General features: G+C 47.7%; 2 protein-coding genes across 4 annotated transcripts; both read right to left on the reverse strand.

The window, feature by feature from the left end:
- Nucleotides 1–156: 156 nt before the first annotated feature.
- On the reverse strand, nt 157–6,556 carry plppr3b (phospholipid phosphatase related 3b). 2 transcript variants are annotated; one of them, XM_019276997.2, is made up of 8 exons: nt 6,265–6,556; nt 5,406–5,496; nt 4,856–5,041; nt 4,620–4,746; nt 4,007–4,202; nt 3,860–3,917; nt 3,293–3,466; nt 157–2,707 (listed from the first exon to the last, which is right to left on the reverse strand). In XM_019276997.2, exons 2-8 carry the CDS (start codon nt 5,484–5,486, stop codon nt 1,313–1,315), a joined length of 2,217 nt encoding a protein of 738 aa, XP_019132542.1. In that variant the 5' UTR covers nt 5,487–5,496; nt 6,265–6,556; the 3' UTR covers nt 157–1,312. The 2 variants fall into 2 exon arrangements, with proteins under 2 accessions (XP_019132542.1, XP_027143812.1); XM_027288011.1 differs by lacking the exon at nt 6,265–6,556 and adding an exon at nt 5,949–5,970.
- Nucleotides 6,557–6,620: 64 nt separating this feature from the next.
- On the reverse strand, nt 6,621–15,375 carry med16 (mediator complex subunit 16). Of its 2 annotated transcripts, none has more exons than XM_027288010.1 (17): nt 15,316–15,375; nt 15,155–15,202; nt 13,626–13,787; nt 12,798–12,905; nt 12,544–12,713; nt 12,158–12,439; nt 11,926–12,075; nt 11,743–11,848; nt 11,482–11,637; nt 10,921–11,144; nt 10,606–10,812; nt 10,238–10,448; nt 10,018–10,151; nt 9,184–9,376; nt 8,805–9,021; nt 7,489–7,572; nt 6,621–7,252 (listed from the first exon to the last, which is right to left on the reverse strand). In XM_027288010.1, exons 3-17 carry the CDS (start codon nt 13,762–13,764, stop codon nt 7,126–7,128), a joined length of 2,508 nt encoding a protein of 835 aa, XP_027143811.1. In that variant the 5' UTR covers nt 13,765–13,787; nt 15,155–15,202; nt 15,316–15,375; the 3' UTR covers nt 6,621–7,125. The 2 variants fall into 2 exon arrangements, with proteins under 2 accessions (XP_027143811.1, XP_027143810.1); XM_027288009.1 differs by having other exon boundaries at nt 15,155–15,224; nt 15,316–15,371.
- Nucleotides 15,376–16,312: the final 937 nt, after the last annotated feature.

The following is a 16,312-nucleotide window of genomic DNA, read 5'->3' on the forward strand; positions in this document are numbered from 1 at the left end:
ACACCACTGATTTCAACGTTCATGTTGTGTTCTCATGTTCATGTTGTGTTCACGTGTTCGTGGTGTTTGTTGTGTTCATGTTGTGTTCATGAACACATCATAAACACATCCAGACACTAACTTCAATTGCTGATAAAATTGTCAGTAAAAAAACAATTGACGAATAACTTTTAATTAAACTTTCATCATAATGACCACAGAGCATGCAGCATCCTTCAGTCTGAAACTCTTTTCTCTTAATTTGAAAGGTTTTTATAGCAGCATTTTTTTTTCTTTTTCCTGTTTCCAGTCATAACAGATTCAAGAGCAACAATGTTTTTACATTCAGATGTTCACAGAGATCAGCATTCTGTTCACACAATTAAAAAACCTCCATCAACATGCTACAACACAGACACATGAACAACAGGGACAGACCAGGATCAGGATGAGGACCGGGACCGAGATCAGAATGAACTGGGACAGATTTTTATGATCGAACGTCTCGATGAGCAGCGCTGTAACAATCAGTGAGTATCTTTAAAATCTCAATGAATATTTAATATCATCCATCCTCAAAACCTGCGCGCGCATGCGCGCGCGCGCACACACACACACACACACACAATCTCAACACACAGTCTCAACCAATCAGAAAGCAGCACACAAACAAACATGCTTAGAATCACTTTAGCAACCAAGCCATCACAACATAAGGGCAATAACAGTCCAGGTAATATACAATCAGTGTAAAACCTCCAACATGGCCGCCACAATGTCCAGAAAAATGACAGGAAACACTGTCATAGGCCACACCACCAGAGGAGGCGGGGCCAGAGGCAGGTGGTTGTGGTGGACGATGTTGTGACACTGCAGGGTTCAGGTTTGTTGCATGTTTGTGCTTCAGAAAATTGTTTGTGCTGTTTTGATGTCGACAGAACAAGTTGCCATGGAAACTGTAGGTTCCTCTTCAGTAGCTCAACACTGTGGACGATCGTCTCTCAGATGAAGGTCATCAAACAGCGAGCCGGACCGTCAGACACAAAGTCATGTTTTCAGTATTTTCAGGTATTCTTCATGGTATCTTACAGTTTGTCATTTCCTGATAAAAATTGATGCTTAAAATTAATTAAATGAATTATTATTATTAATCTCATGATGCCACTCTTTGGCGGACATTATTGGAAAGGTCATGGACATGTCTTTCCAGAGTGTTGAGCCACATCGACACCAGAATGATGGAAATGTTCCAACTTTCCATTGCATGAAACCAAGGTGGTGTCCTGTCCAGGTGCTGTAGTGACCAAAATAATGGCTTTTATTTTGAAAGGGTCTAGTCCTTAAATCTTCGTCCCTGCAAACTCTTATAGTAGTTCTCCTGTTCAGTCTGGTTACGGATCTCTCGATCCAACAGAACTAGTGCCGTCTTGCGTCTCATAGCCATCTCCCTGCGCTGAGCTTCCACACACACCTCCACCTGTGCGTTAGGTGGGGGCAGGGCTGGGTCAGGTTCGACTACAGCACGCGGCGAGGCGGATCGGTGAGGCCGGAAGCTACTGCCACGGGCCGCAGAGTCTCCCCGGTTCAGGCTGTTGAGGTCGTAGGTGTCTCGTGGGTCCCCTCCGTTAGATGCCCCTGCCCACTCCCATGGGTTACTGTTACCTGCAAGGGGCGGGGCTTGCGGAGGGGGTGGGGCTTGGACAACAGGATGATGAGGGGCGTGGGCATCCACTGTGATGATCCCTGAGCCCTCCCTCTGCTCGTAGGGGGGGCGGTAATGTGGAGAGTCAGTGGTGGAGGAGGTGCCGGAGCATGTGGAGGTGGTCTCCGAGGATTTCTCCACTGAGGAGGATGAGGGGAGGAGGCCCTGCTGCTTTGACATGGTGATGACCTGCATGAGTCGCGGCTGGTTGGCAGCACCGCGGGCTGACCCCTCCCCAGTTGTCTTCTCTCGGATGGCTAGCCACTTTGCCCGGGTCAGGGCACTCTTTGGGGACACTGGTGGTGGTCCAGCCTCAGGGATCTGTGGTGGTCTGGGAGTAGCCACGGCTTTGGCACCACCTGGAGGTGGAGTGGGATTACGGCTAGAAGATGCCCTCCCAGGCTGCACTGTGGGCTGGTAGATGGGGACCTGAGACCCTGCCTCATCTGTCCCCACAGAGCCCACCTCAGAGCCGTCTTCGCTGGCCTCGTGCTCCGCCTCGTCCCGGACATTCAGGCCTCTCATCTCCATCGACTTCTGCTTCCACTCCGACACCAGCTGCTGTGAACGCATTGGGTCCATGGGAACCTGCACCGCCTTCAAACGCCGCTGCACCGGCTGCACCGGCTGCACTGACTGCACTGGATCCTCTGGTCCTGTGTTGGCCCCCAGCACTCCGTTAACGTTCATGCTCGCCCTGGGCAGCGTGTTACTGAAGGTCAACATGGTCTCCTTGCCCATGGGGCTGCGAGGAGCCAGCAGCTCCACATCCACGCTGGCTCTCTTCAGGCTCCCCATGGAGTCCTTCTCCCTCTGTAGGGGCCCCAAACCCTCCAGCCGGTCCATGGGGGCCGGAGCTGCTGCTATCTCATCATTACTCTCTGAGGCGGAGGCGGGGCCCTTGTTGTAGACGGACTCGTGTCCTCGCTCTGTCAGTGCACGCAGGGGGTCCTCCTTCAGGGGTGGGGGGGGTGGTGCTGGAGTGATGTCATCAGAGGACTTGAAGTTGGCAACAGCATGAAAAGCCTGAAGAAGAAAAACATTATCTTTAAAATCCTGATTTCACACCAACAACACACAAAACTCCGCGTAATGACTAAAGGCTACCCAACAGTCCTGAATGTAGACCAGTATGAAGGTTCTCAGTCCTCAGGTCAGAGTGCTGAAGGTTCTCAGTCTTCAGGTTCTCAGGTCAGAGTACTCTTAAGATGAAGCAGTTCATTTTTAGGGTTTCAGGTGACTTTAGATTTTTATTCTGGACTCCATGAAGTTGAGGTTCTTTTATTTTTCTGGCTTCAGATCAACTTCATGTTCATCATCTGATGTTGATCTGAACTGCTGAACATGTGATCTGTATCAAACCAGAACAGAACATAACAGAACCGAACAGTCTGGTGTTTGCAGCATTTCATTCAGATCGTCGTCCAGTTTCATAAAAAAAATTATCTGGTAGCTTTTCTGTAGCTTTTGACTGTTAGCTTTTCCTCCTCCATCAGTCCACTGGTTCTGATGCAGTCAACATGGCAACAGAGACACAAAGTTATGTCCCTGACAACAACAGGACTGAAACACTGAAGCTCGAGGACCCCCAACCATCCTGGACAGACTCACCAGATAAGCAGCGATGAAGGCTCCAATGAGGAAGCCCACATAGACGTCGATGGGATGGCTGCGGTGCTGAGTGATCTGAGTCAGACCCGTCAACGCCGCTGCAATGGCGAATGCGAAAACCAGGACGGGTTTGAGCAGCTTGGTGCTGTCGGAGATTGTTGAGTTAAAGTACATCTGAAAGGAAATGACATGATGACTGTTTACTGCGAACATCTCACTGTTTATTCATGTCATCATTCATTAAATGAAACTCTCTGACTGACTCTCTGAGACTGTTTAGGACTCTCTTGAGACCCTCTGAGACTCCCTGAGACTCTCTGAATCTCACTGAGACTCTCTGAATCTCACTGAGACTCTCTAAATCTCTGAAACCATCTGAGACTGTCTGAGACTCTCAGAATCTCACTGAGACTCTACGAATCGCTCTGAAACCGTCTGAGACTATCTGAATCTCTTTGAGACTCTCAGAATCTCTTTGAGACTCTGTGAGTGTCTGGGTCTCTGTGAAATCGTCTGAGATTGTCTGAGACCGTGTTTGTATTTGAAGGTAACTTATGGTTTTCTTACAGAGATGTAAACAGCAGCGAAGGCGGACAGAGTTGCATGCTGGGAAGGGAATGTTTTCCTGTCAACAGAGAGAGCAGAACTTAACTTCCTTCATCATCGTCATGACAACTGAAAGACAACAGGACCAGGAAACAGCAGGTAACTCACCTGGCGGCCATGATGGCGTGCTGGTCGTGTCCCGAGCAGATGTCTTTAGTGATGTAAGCGTTTCTGTCACAGGAGACACCGGCGAGCGTGTAGTTCGGTTTACAGACGGTGAGGAAGAACGGAGTGTGGTAACCTGTCGATAGCTGGATGATGTCAGTGACCAACGCCGTCGCACACAGACCGAACACATGAACACCTGCAGAGAGACAGACAGGTGAGACTGAACACCTGTGTGTAGTTTCAGGTGTAGTCGTGTTTAGGTGTAGTTCCAGGTGTAATTTCAGGTGTAGTCGTGTTTAGGTGTAGTTTCAGGTGTAGTCGTGTTTAAGTGTAGTTTCAGGTGTAGTTTCAGGTGTAGTCGTGTTTAGGTGTAGTTTCAGGTGTAGTTTCAGGTGTAGTCGTGTTTAGGTGTAGTTTCAGGTGTAGTCATGTTTAGGTGTAGTTTCAGGTGTAGTTGTGTTTAGGTGTAGTTTCAGGTGTAGGTGTAGTCGTGTTTAGGTGTAGTTTCAGGTGTAGGTGTAGTCGTGTTTAAGTGTAGTTTCAGGTGTAGTTTCAGGTGTAGTCGTGTTTAGGTGTAGTTTCAGGTGTAGTTTCAAGTTTAGTTGTGGCTCACCTACGAAGCGCACCGTCCTCCTCAGGAAGGAGTTGAAGTTGCAGCCTCCAGCGTTGATGCTTCCTTCAGGTCTGCGGAGCTTCAGTCTGGACTGCAGGCAGTAAATGAGACCTTCAACCAGCATGATCTAGAAAATGATGCACACAAACAAACACACCCTCAGCCCTCAGAGACACACAATAGTACATACTGTGTGTGTGTGTGTGTGTGTGTGTGTGTGCGTGTGTGTGTGTTACTGAGGCAGCCGGTCCAGCGAAGGCGAGGCTCAGCAGCATCAGCAGTGGGATCAGTTCGTCTCCTCCGTCCACGTATGGCATGCTGAGCTCTCTGTCATGACACCTGAACCCAACCTGAGCTGGCTGGACAACGTCAGTCAACTCCAGGAAGTACAGAGACACCATAGAAGAAGCCACGATGGGCAGCTAAACACACACACACACACACACACACACACACACACACACACACACACACACAGACAGATGGTGTGAGCACCAAATATGGATTAATACACCACTAAAATAGTCCCCAACAAAAGCACTATTGCCATGTCTGTGAAGACAAAAACTTCACAGAGACTACGTCCAGGTTTTAGTCAGTCTGCGGGGACGTCACGTAGACTACGTCCAGGTTTTAGACACTCTGCGGGGACGTCACGTAGACTACGTCCAGGTTTTAGACAGTCTGCGGGGACGTCATGGAGACTACCAGACCCGGTGTCCATCTGGTCACCTTAGATTATCACCTGATCCAGAACTCACTTGTCGTGTGGTCATGTGATCTCACCTCCACAAAGTAGAAACATGGCAGCAGAGTCAAACTGTCCTTTGGAGGTTTCTTCTTCATCTTGTCGGAGTTCATCATCATCGTGCTCAACCTGCAACACATAGAAATGTTTAAATAATGTAAAGCAGCTCAGACAGACAGGTGTCCGCTGACTTTTGGCCTCGTGGTGAACAAAGAATCATCATCATCATCATCTGCTACCTTCACCTGAACATTAAACGCACCTCTGCTCAGTCAGACCAATCAGAGCACAGAATGAGACCCGCAGAGAGACAGACAGGCAGGCAGACAGACGGGCAGGCAGGCAGGCAGACAGACAGGCAGACAGACAGGCGGGCAGGCAGACAGGCAGACAGACAGACAGACAGGCAGACAGACAGGCGGGCAGGCAGGCAGGCAGGCAGACAGACAGGCGGGCAGGCAGACAGACAGACAGACAGACAGACAGGCAGGCAGGCAGGTGTCCGCTGACTTTTGGCCTCGTGGTGAACAAAGAATCATCATCATCATCATCTGCTACCTTCACCTGAACATTAAACGCACCTCTGCTCAGTCAGACCAATCAGAGCACAGAATGAGACCCGCAGAGAGACAGACAGGCAGATAGGCAGGCAGACAGACAGGCGGGCAGGCAGACAGGCAGGCAGGCAGGCAGACAGACAGGCAGGCAGGCAGACAGACAGACGGGTTCTGCTGCAGTCATCATCATTGCAGTCCGGACCGGATGTGCCGGGTCTGTTGTGTTTTATTGTCTCGCGGCTCTGATGCAGAATAATAAATGAGTCACAGCTCCGCAGAAAACACGCGCGCGCGCGCACACACACACACACACACACACACACACAGCGCGCGGTCTCACCTCAGACCATCGGTTCTTTGATTCTGGTCACGTTTCGTCCTCCCGCACAAACAGAACTGGAGCCGTTACCGAAAACACCTGCCTGGTCCCGGTTAGTCCCGCTTAGGATCCGTTCTGTGGTCACGCGGATCTGCGACCGTTTTGTCTCCCGCTGCTGAAACACCGACCGACCGTGCTGCTGCTGCACGGCGTGCGCGTGTTCGTCTGTGTGCGCGTGTCGGTGACAGACTCTGGATCACTGACGTGTTTGAATCCGGTTCTGTCGGTGTGCGGGCTGCAGGTCAGCTCATCAGCTCCTTCACTCAGTCTATGCGGTGATTTACCGCGACCTCCTCCTCCTATTTTTTTAAAGGAGGACCATCAGGACCAGAACCAGATGTGAGCTGGTCTCTGTTTGGGTCAAAAGGTTCTGGTTGATCAGGTTAATTTAAATAGCAGGACACACACAGTGAAGAGAGCTGCTTTGTCACTTAAAGTGTCACTGTGGCAAAGAACGGGTCAGAACCCAGCAGAACTGAATCTGGCAGAGAAGATACAAACCTGAGACTACCACATTCCTTTAACAATGTCAAGCCCATCATCCTCATCGGGTCAGAACACTCACCTGATACCTACCGACCCAGTTTAGACAGGTCCAATCAGTTCGCATCCACCAACCTCAGAACCAGTGAGGAGGTCCATGACAGTGGAGGTCCTCTGTAGGATGCTCATCAGGACACAAACCACACAGCTACACAGCTTTTATTTTGAAAGTTTTATTACAAAAAGAAGTACAAAACAAACAAAACTTTGTTCAGGTGTGTGATGTGTTCAGGTGTGTGATGTGTTCAGGTGTGTGATGTGTTCAGGTGTGTGATGTGTTCAGGTGAGTGTTGGAGGGATCCTCCTCCACAGGCCTCCACACAGACAGTTTTTGATCCAGCGCTGTTCCCACTGTTTCATGGCGTTTGTCTTGTTGGGAGAACGTAGCATCGTCACGCAGCCGCACCTAAACACAGAACATGTTAAAGTTTCCTCAGAACATGTATAAAGCAAACAGGAACACGTGTTATGTCGAGTTCTTCATGTGTTTTTGTTAAAACGTTAAAAGGTGCAGTATATTAAATATTTTGAATAATGTTGATGTTACAGAAAACTGCTAACAACTGATTGTTACTTTATTGATGTGTATCTCACAAACACACCTGCAGACTCTACAGTGACCTTTACTTCCAGTGGACTCACCTGGTGCAGGCCTTGCTCTCCTCAGTGGGACAAACTCCCATATGAACACAACGCAGATTATCCATCTTCTGTGATCCAGGACTCCTGCACACGGAACCATCAGAGGGTTAATGACTTAAAAGAAGTTTTGGAAAGTTACAGCACAAAACAGAATCCAGGATGAAAGATGACAAACTGACTTCTGTAGACCCAATGCCCTGACGAACACCCTACAGAGCAACAGACAAACACCCCGTGTGCCCAGACAAACACCCTACAGAGCAACAGACAAACACCCTACAGAGCAACAGACAAACACCCTACAGAGCAACAGACAAACACCCTACAGAGCAACAGACAAACACCCTACAGAGCAACAGACAAACACCCTACAGAGCAACAGACAAACACCCTACAGAGCAACAGACAAACACCCTACAGAGCAACAGACAAACACCCTACAGAGCAACAGACAAACACCCTACAGAGCAACAGACAAACACCCTACAGAGCAACAGACAAACACCCTACAGAGCAACAGACAAACACCCTACAGAGCAACAGACAAACACCCTACAGAGCAACAGACAAACACCCTACAGAGCAACAGACAAACACCCTACAGAGCAACAGACAAACACCCTACAGAGCAACAGACAAACACCCTACAGAGCAACAGACAAACACCCTACAGAGCAACAGACAAACACCCTACAGAGCAACAGACAAACACCCTACAGAGCAACAGACAAACACCCTACAGAGCAACAGACAAACACCCTACAGAGCGCCAGACAAACACCCTACAGAGCAACAGACAAACACCCTACAGAGCAACAAACAAACACCCCACAGAGCAACAGACAAACACCCCACAGAGCACCCCGACGAATGCCCCGACAAATACCCCGAAGAGTGCCCTGACAAACACCCAAACGAACACCCCAACAAACACAGTAACACATTAAAGTTTCAGTTCCAGGTAGACCCCAGATTCCTCAGCTGGAAAATGGTAAATGGACTGTACTTATCTATCTCCTTTCCAGTCTTCCGACCACTTAAAGGCACTTTTACACTACATATCTCATTCACACACATTCATAAGCTGATGGCATTAGTTGCCATGCAATGCCAATTGCTTATGAGTTTTAGGAGCTAACCATTCATACGTATTCACACACCGATGGTTCAGCCTTTGGGAGCAGTTTGGGGTTCAGTATCTTGCACTGTTACTGTTTGATTTATTAGATGAATTAATCAGTTTCTGGGACAATCTCTGTTCAACCTGCAACTCCTCAGTGAGTTCAGGTTCAGGTTCAAGTTCAGGTGTGTATTACCTGGTGAAGACCTCCAGCGGGGCGGTGGAGCCCGCTCCAGGCAGAGACGAAGCTTTTCCAAACTGCAGCCTGAGTGGGTGTTTACCCTGCAGCTTGACAATGACACCATCATTAACTGGGAGCCAGTCCATACTGGGAACCAGCAGCTGGCTGGGCAGAAGGCAGCACTCATCTATCAGACTCTCATCAGCGTCCTGGGGGGGTCCATCGTCCCGAGCTGAGACACAGTCAACAGAACAGGAAGGAGATTTAATCAGACTGACACCATCTTGAGCTATGAGCCACATTTACCCAAACATCTACAGAACGGATTTAGGAGGACACTAGATGTGGTCATGTGGTTCAGTTCAGGATCTGTAACAGTCAAACAGGTTCTTACAGCAGAGCCACAGCTTGGTGAGCAGTCTGAACAACAGCTGCATGCTGTCCTGGTTGTCTGAAGTGGCGGTAAAGGTGGGCAGGCAGCCCGGCTTTAGCAGACCCCAAATCCGGATCATCACCAACATCTCCCTCAGCATCCCCAGAGATGCCCCGTCCCTCATGAAGCCAAACCCTGGCCGTACCATGGAGCCCTGCAGGACAAGAGACCATATCAGGTCTGGTTGGTTTGATGTAGTTTGATAATATGTAAAATATTTTTTATCTATCGACGTGTTTAAGATGAAACACTTCTAAAATGTGAGAATGGCTTTTTAACCTTAAACATTTCTGAATGACTGAAGTGCTAACTGGAGTGCTTTGTGTGTCTCGTAACCATCTTGTGTTTCACTGTACTTGTGTCGTGTCTCGCTGTAGTCATCTCATTGTATGTGTGTCGTGTCTCGCTGTAGTCATCTCATTGTACTTGTGTCGTGTCTGTAGTCGTCTTGTGTCTCGTGTCTCGCTGTAGTCGTCTCGTGTCTCGCTGTAGTCGTGTTGTGTCTCGCTGTAGTCGTCTCGCCTCTCGCTGTAGTCGTGTTGTGTCTCACTGTAGTCGTCTCGCCTCTCGCTGTAGTCGTGTCTCGCTATAGTCGTCTCGTGTCTCGCTGTAGTCGTCTCGCCTCTCGCTGTAGTCGTGTCGTGTCTTGCTGTACTGGTACTTTGTATTACAGAAATACAGTAACAACAGGAAATCCTCTTTCATAATTGACCTCACGTTCCTCATGAAAGAACATTGGTCCTTGCTGCCGTTGCTGTTACCTTTAAATGATCAACTGTGTTCTCAGTCACTCACCTGGTTAGGTAAGTTGGCCAACAGGTAGAGGACAAAGTCTCCCACCCATTGGATGAGCTGCTGCAGGGACTGCAGAGGGGGTCCGTCCAACACAAACTCCTCCGTCTTCAGATTGATCATCACCTTATCGATATCTGAGGACACACACAATCACTGATCACCTGCCCTCTCACAGCTCACCTGTCCCTCAGGTATCTTAAATGTCCGGCAGGTATCTCACCTGTGTCTGTGTTCTTAGCACAGATCTCAGTTAGTCGGTCACCTGGACTCTTGTCAGGTGTGTTGAGGACATGTGGCCTCAGCAAAGACTTTAAGGTGGAGCTGATGGCGATCAGCAGCAGTTTGGCGTGGAAGTCGCAGGCTCGAGCTGCTGTGGCTGTGGAGAGTTTACAGAGAGATGCCTTCACCGCCAAGATACGTGTCGCCAACACCTGAGACAGAGTTACAGCTGAAGTCATTAAGCAAGACCTAGACCTGGTCCGAGACCTGGTCCCTGACCTGGTGTACATGTTAGTATCATGTGTAGACAATCTTCAGTCTGATCTCATATACTGCCTCCATGCTGTCCTCCCATCATGCCTTGCTGACCTGCTGTAGTGCTTGGTTCTGCCTCATGTACTCCTCATGCAGCTTCTCCACTAGGTTGTGGACCATGGTGGGCTGTACGTGCAGCAGGACGTCCCACCAGTCGTAGCCTGTCACCATGCAGTACTCCAGCAGGAACAGCAGGTGGCGCAGCGTCGTGTTCATCTCCAGCACCTGACCCATAGAGGGTGACACTCGCAGCATGTGGAGCTAAAGAGGAAACAACAACCGACACAACACACCAAGGTCAGATCTAGGTACAGACAGGTAGGGCAGAGGTACAGAGATGTCAGTCACAGAAAGTTTTAAGAAACTCACCTTGCCGTGGTTGTCGACTCCGGCCAGTGCCAGTGAGGTCCAGGAGAACTGCAGCGCCTTGAAGTGGAGCGCGGGGCCACCAGTCCTTTGACGTTTAATGGTGGACTCGTCTCCGGGTCTCTGACCTGAGGACGAGGACGAGGAGCCATAGAACACTCCCATGGTGTGGAGGGACAGACGGTGGAGGATCTGAATACTGCCATCATGAAATGCCAGAGCCAGACCTGAAAACACAGGAGGACCAATCCTCAGACACTCTGTGGGTGAGGAGGTTCAGATGTTCTCCAGGCCCGAGGACTGCCTCCAGAGGGGGGCGTTGATAAACCCGTTAAACCCAGAGCCGATCCCCTAGAACCTGACCTGAACCAATCGTCAGAATTTATACCACATCATCTAAACCACATCAGATCAGTTATTTTTCAGTTCCCTCCCTGGTCGACATGCCTAAAACCTTCCTCAGAGCAGCCATTTGAACACATGTAACTGATACAGTTCTGATTCTGGTCCAAGTACTACCTTCCTGACACACCTATGCAGGTGAAACAGAAGCAAAGTTCTCACCGAGTCCAGGGCAGAATTTGGTATCTGACGCCACCTTCAGGTCGGTGTTCGAGATGGAGATAGGCAGTTTGGGCAGAGCGACGGCAGACACCCGCTCCAGGTCGTTGGTGGTCGTCAGGATCCTCCACTTCAGGATGGTCGGCTGCTTCTCCCCAACTAGACCGGACAGGTGGTCAGAGGTTAAACATCCAACACTGAACTGTGACCTCCAGCACCTCTAGGACTAGTTACTAGAACCAGTTTAACCAGTTTGTTCCTTACCGACTGGTGATCGGTGCTGGAAGATGTTGTTGACAGGGAGCCCCTCCTTCCTCAGAGACCAACACTCTACGATGCTGCCGCTCTGATGGGACGCACACAGCAGAACCTACAACACACGGATGTTCAGAGTTCTCCCTGGTTCTGCTGGTTACCTGTTCAGAGTTCTCTGGTTCTGCTGGTTACCTGTTCAGAGTTTTCTCTGGTGAGGAACTTGAGGTGGGTGACGGCGGGGTACTTTTCCCTCCTCAGTGGGTCAGTGGTGCAGCGCAGGAACAGGGATGGTAACAGTTCTGTGTCGATGCGACACTTCTCGCTGACCACGCTGACGACCACCTGTCAGGACATGGACATGTTTATTTCACCCTGATATTAGAGGTCAGAGGTTGCTGTGTCAGACACGTGTTCTGGTTCTGACCTTGTAGAACTGGACAGGGGACGAGCTGCTGCCATCGGTTGCTGCTACCACGATGTTCCCTCCCCCTGTGAAGGCGATGTCGGCTAACGCCACGCGTCCTCTGAGTCGGCAGAGACTCTCGCTGGCTGTCAGCAGAGCACCGCCCGGCTTCAGCAGTGACACAGTGACCAACCCGCTCACTGTCACCGCCATCCAGCCCTCCATCGGCTTCCCTCCAAACAGCGTGAGAGACGGAGAGAACTTCACCCGCGAAAACTTCTCACCGAAGTTTGTTGAACCCGACTGAACCGAGAGAAAATGAGGAGCCGTGATTCAACTGTTGACATGTGACAGGTGACATGTTTAACCTGACATGTATGACTTATGTGTATGTGTGTGTGTCTCACCATCTCGACGTGAAGAGCGAGCTTCACTCCGTTGTGCAGCCAGCTCAGAGCCACGATCGGATCTCCGTCCAGGGAGCTGCACAGGACGCTCTCCCAGCTGTTCACCAGGTGATCGGACATCGACCAACATTTAATCTGACCGTCACCGTCTGCAGACAGCAACCTGGAACCTACGCATACACGCGCGCGTTTAAAATCAATCTGAGACTAAATCTAATTAAAATAAATAAAAAATAAAACAAAGCTCGGCTCACCTGATTGGTCCCACTCCAGACAGGAAATGACCTCAGCGTGTCCTGAGTTGATTGAGTAAACATCCCAGGGGTGCTCAGTGTCGATGATGTGGATCATGTGACTAACATCTGGAACACAGGCAAACACACACACACGTTAGGTGTGTCTGTGCTGCAGGTGTGTGTCTGTGCTGCAGGTGTGTGTGTGTCTGTGCTGCAGGTGTGAGGCGTGTCTGTGCTGCAGATGTGAGGCATGTCTGTGCTGCAGATGTGTGTCTGTGCTGCAGTTGTATGTCTGTGCTGCATGTGTCTGTCTGTGCTGCATGTGTGAGGCATGTCTGTGCTGCATGTGTCTGTCTGTGCTGCAGATGTGAGGTGTGTCTGTGCTGCAGATGTAAGGCGTGTCTGTGATGCAGGTGTGTGTCTGTGCTGCAGTTGTGTGTCTGTGCTGCATGTGTCTGTGCTGCAGGTGTGAGGCATGTCTGTGCTGCATGTGTCTGTCTGTGCTGCAGATGTGAGGCATGTCTGTGCTTCAGGGTTATGTCTGTGCTGCAGGTTTGTGTCTGTGCTGCATGTGTGTGTCTGTGCTGCAGGTGTGAGGCATGTCTGTGCTGCAGATGTGAGGCGTGTCTGTGCTGCAGGTGTGTGTCTGTGCTGCAGGTGTGTGTCTGTGCTGCAGGTGTCTGTCTGTGCTGCAGATGTGAGGCGTGTCTGTGCTGCAGATGTGTGTCTGTGCTGCAGATGTGTGTCTGTGCTGCAGATGTGTGTCTGTGCTGCAGATGTGAGGCGTGTCTGTCCTGCCGGTGTGTGTCTGTGCTGCATGTGTGAGGTGTGTCTGTGCGTCTGTACCCTTGTCATCGTCTTCGTTCTTCAGGTCTGTGGTGAAGGCCACGAGGTTCCTGCAGGACCAGGAGCAGACGAGAGGGACGGACGGACAGTGAGTGCCCTTTGGACGCTTCTCCCACTCACAAACGTACGCCAGCTCCATGACGACCACAGAAGAAGCCTCACCTGAGAACAGACAGGTGAACAGACATTAATGTTTATATTGGAGGGATCCCTCCTCTGTGGCTCTTCCTGAGGTTTCTTCCACCTTTTTTCCCTGTTAAAGGTTTTTGTGGGCAAGTTTTTCCTCACTGGAACCGAGGGTCTAAGGACAGAGGGTGTCACTCCCTGTACAGATTGTAAAGCCTCAGAGGAAAATGGACTGTGTGACTTTGGGCTCTACAAATAAAATCTGATTGGATTTGATATTTCTACTTTAACTGAAGGAGCATGTGAACAAAGCTGTTACGGTTAAAGGTGTTGCGGTTAAAAGTGTTGCGGTTAAAAGTGTTGCGGTTAAAGGTGTTACGGTTAAAGGTGTTGCGGTTAAAGGTGTTACGGTTAAAGGTGTTACGGTTAAAAGTGTTACACTTAAAGGTGTTACAGTTAAAGTGTTACAGTTAAAGGTGTTACAGTTAAAGTGTTACAGTTAAAAGTGTTACAGTTAAAGGTGTTAACGGTACAGGTTGTTACGGTTACGTACAATGTTACAGGTGAAAGGTTTACGGTTAAAGTGTTAACGGTTAAAGGTGTTACGGTTAAAGTGTTTTACAGTTAAAGGTGTACGTTAAAAGTGTTACAGTTTTAAAGGTGTTTACGGTTAAAAGGTTACTGTTAAAGGTTGTTACGGTTAAAGGTATTACAGTTAAAGGTGTTACGGTTAAAATGGTTACAGTTAAAGGTGTTACGGTTAAAAGTGTTACAGTTAAAGGTGTTACGGTTAAAAGTGTTACAGTTAAAGGTGTTACAGTTAAAGGTGTTACAGTTAAAGGTGTTACGGTTAAAGTGTTACAGTTAAAGGTGTTACGGTTTAAAAGTGTTACAGTTAAAGGTGTTACGGGTTAAAAGTGTTACGTTAAAAGTGTTACAGTTAAAGGTGTTACAGTTAAAGGTGTTATTTACGGTTAAGGTGTTACAGTTAAGTGTTTTCGGTTAAAAGTGTTACAGTTAAAGGTGTTACAGTTAAAAGTGTTACAGTTAAAGGTGTTACGGTTAAAAGTGTTACAGTTAAAGGTGTTACAGTTAAAGGTGTTACGGTTAAAGGTGTTTACGGTTAAAAGTGTTTACAGTTAAAGGTGTTACGGTTAAAAGGTTACAGTTAAGTGTTAGTAAAGTGTTTACAGTTAAAGGTTTTACAGTTAAAGGTGTTACAGTGTAAAGGGGTTACAGTTAAGGTTTCGTTAAAAGTGTTACAGTTAAAGGTGTTACAGTTAAAAGTGTTACAGTTAAGGTGTTACGGTTAAAAGTGTTACAGTTAAAGTGTAAGTTAGTCTGACGTGTTTATGTTATTGAGTGCTGGCCGTTGGTTTAGCTAGCCGCTAATGTTAGCTTACCTTTGACTTCAGCTCCTGTGACGTAGATGAATTAAAACGAGTCGTTTCCTGACAGAAGATGAAGTTTGACCTTTAAAATAAAAACATGAATAAAGCAGCAGCAGTGTGTCTGTGTGTGTGTGTGTGTCTGTGTGTGTGTCCAGCTGGTGTAACGAACAAACCGTTCATTCAGATCAACAGCGCATCAGGACCCAGGGCTGTCCCCACGCGCGCCTGTCTGTAAAAGATTTAATAAAACGTTGATCAGATGGTGAGTCTGTCTGTCGGACTTCTTCCACCGGTGAGACAGGTTCCACGAACTGTTCACTGTCAGTCACCTGTTAGCCCGCTGCGTTAGCCCGTCTGCGTTAGCCCGTCTGCGTTAGCCTGACAGGGAGCCCCCGGACGGCCAGAAGAACAGGACCCTTAGCGAAGTCTGCCAGGTACATCTAATATCAAACATATATCAAACATATATCAGACATATATAAAACATATATCAGACATATATAAAACATATATCAACATATATCAAGATATATCAGACATATATCAAACAGATATCAGACATAGATCAAACAATATCAGACATATATCAACATATATCAAACATATATCAGACATAGAATAAAACATAATCAGACATATATCAGACATATATCAGACAATATCAAACTATATCAGACATAATCAAACATATATCAAGACATATATCAACATATATCAACATATATCAGACATATATCAAACATATACAAAATATATAAAACTAATCAGACATATATCAGACATAACATATATCAGACATATATCAAACATATATCAGACATATATCAAACATATATCAACATATATCAAACATATATCAGACATATATAAAACATATATCAGACATATATCAACAATATCAAACATAATCAGACATATATCAAACATATATCAAACATATATCAACATATATCAGATATATCAAACATATATCAGACATATATCAGACATATATCAAACATATATCAGACATATATCAGACATATATCAGACATATATCAAACATATATAAAACATATATCAAACATATATAAAAAAATATCAACAAATCAGACATATATCAGACATATATCAGACTATATCAAAATATATAAACATATATCGACAATAGAATATATCAAACAGATATCA

Source organism: Larimichthys crocea, chromosome XIV, assembly GCF_000972845.2.
Source record: "Larimichthys crocea isolate SSNF chromosome XIV, L_crocea_2.0, whole genome shotgun sequence".
In the NCBI taxonomy this organism is placed as follows: Eukaryota; Metazoa; Chordata; class Actinopteri; family Sciaenidae; genus Larimichthys; species Larimichthys crocea.

Coding starts and splice junctions, on each gene's coding strand:
- plppr3b (XM_019276997.2), bottom strand. CDS start 5,486: ATGATGATGAACTCCGACAAGATGAAGAAGAAACCTCCAAAGGACAGT. Junction 3,918..4,006: donor CACGCCATCATGGCCGCCAG/GTGAGTTACCTG, acceptor CTCTGTTGACAG/GAAAACATTCCCTTCCCAGC. Junction 3,467..3,859: donor TCGCTGCTGTTTACATCTCT/GTAAGAAAACCA, acceptor ATTTCCTTTCAG/ATGTACTTTAACTCAACAAT.
- med16 (XM_027288010.1), bottom strand. CDS start 13,764: ATGGAGCTGGCGTACGTTTGTGAGTGGGAGAAGCGTCCAAAGGGCACT. Junction 11,145..11,481: donor CAAATTCTGCCCTGGACTCG/GTGAGAACTTTG, acceptor CTGTGTTTTCAG/GTCTGGCTCTGGCATTTCAT. Junction 7,253..7,488: donor GAGAGCAAGGCCTGCACCAG/GTGAGTCCACTG, acceptor TTCTGTGTTTAG/GTGCGGCTGCGTGACGATGC.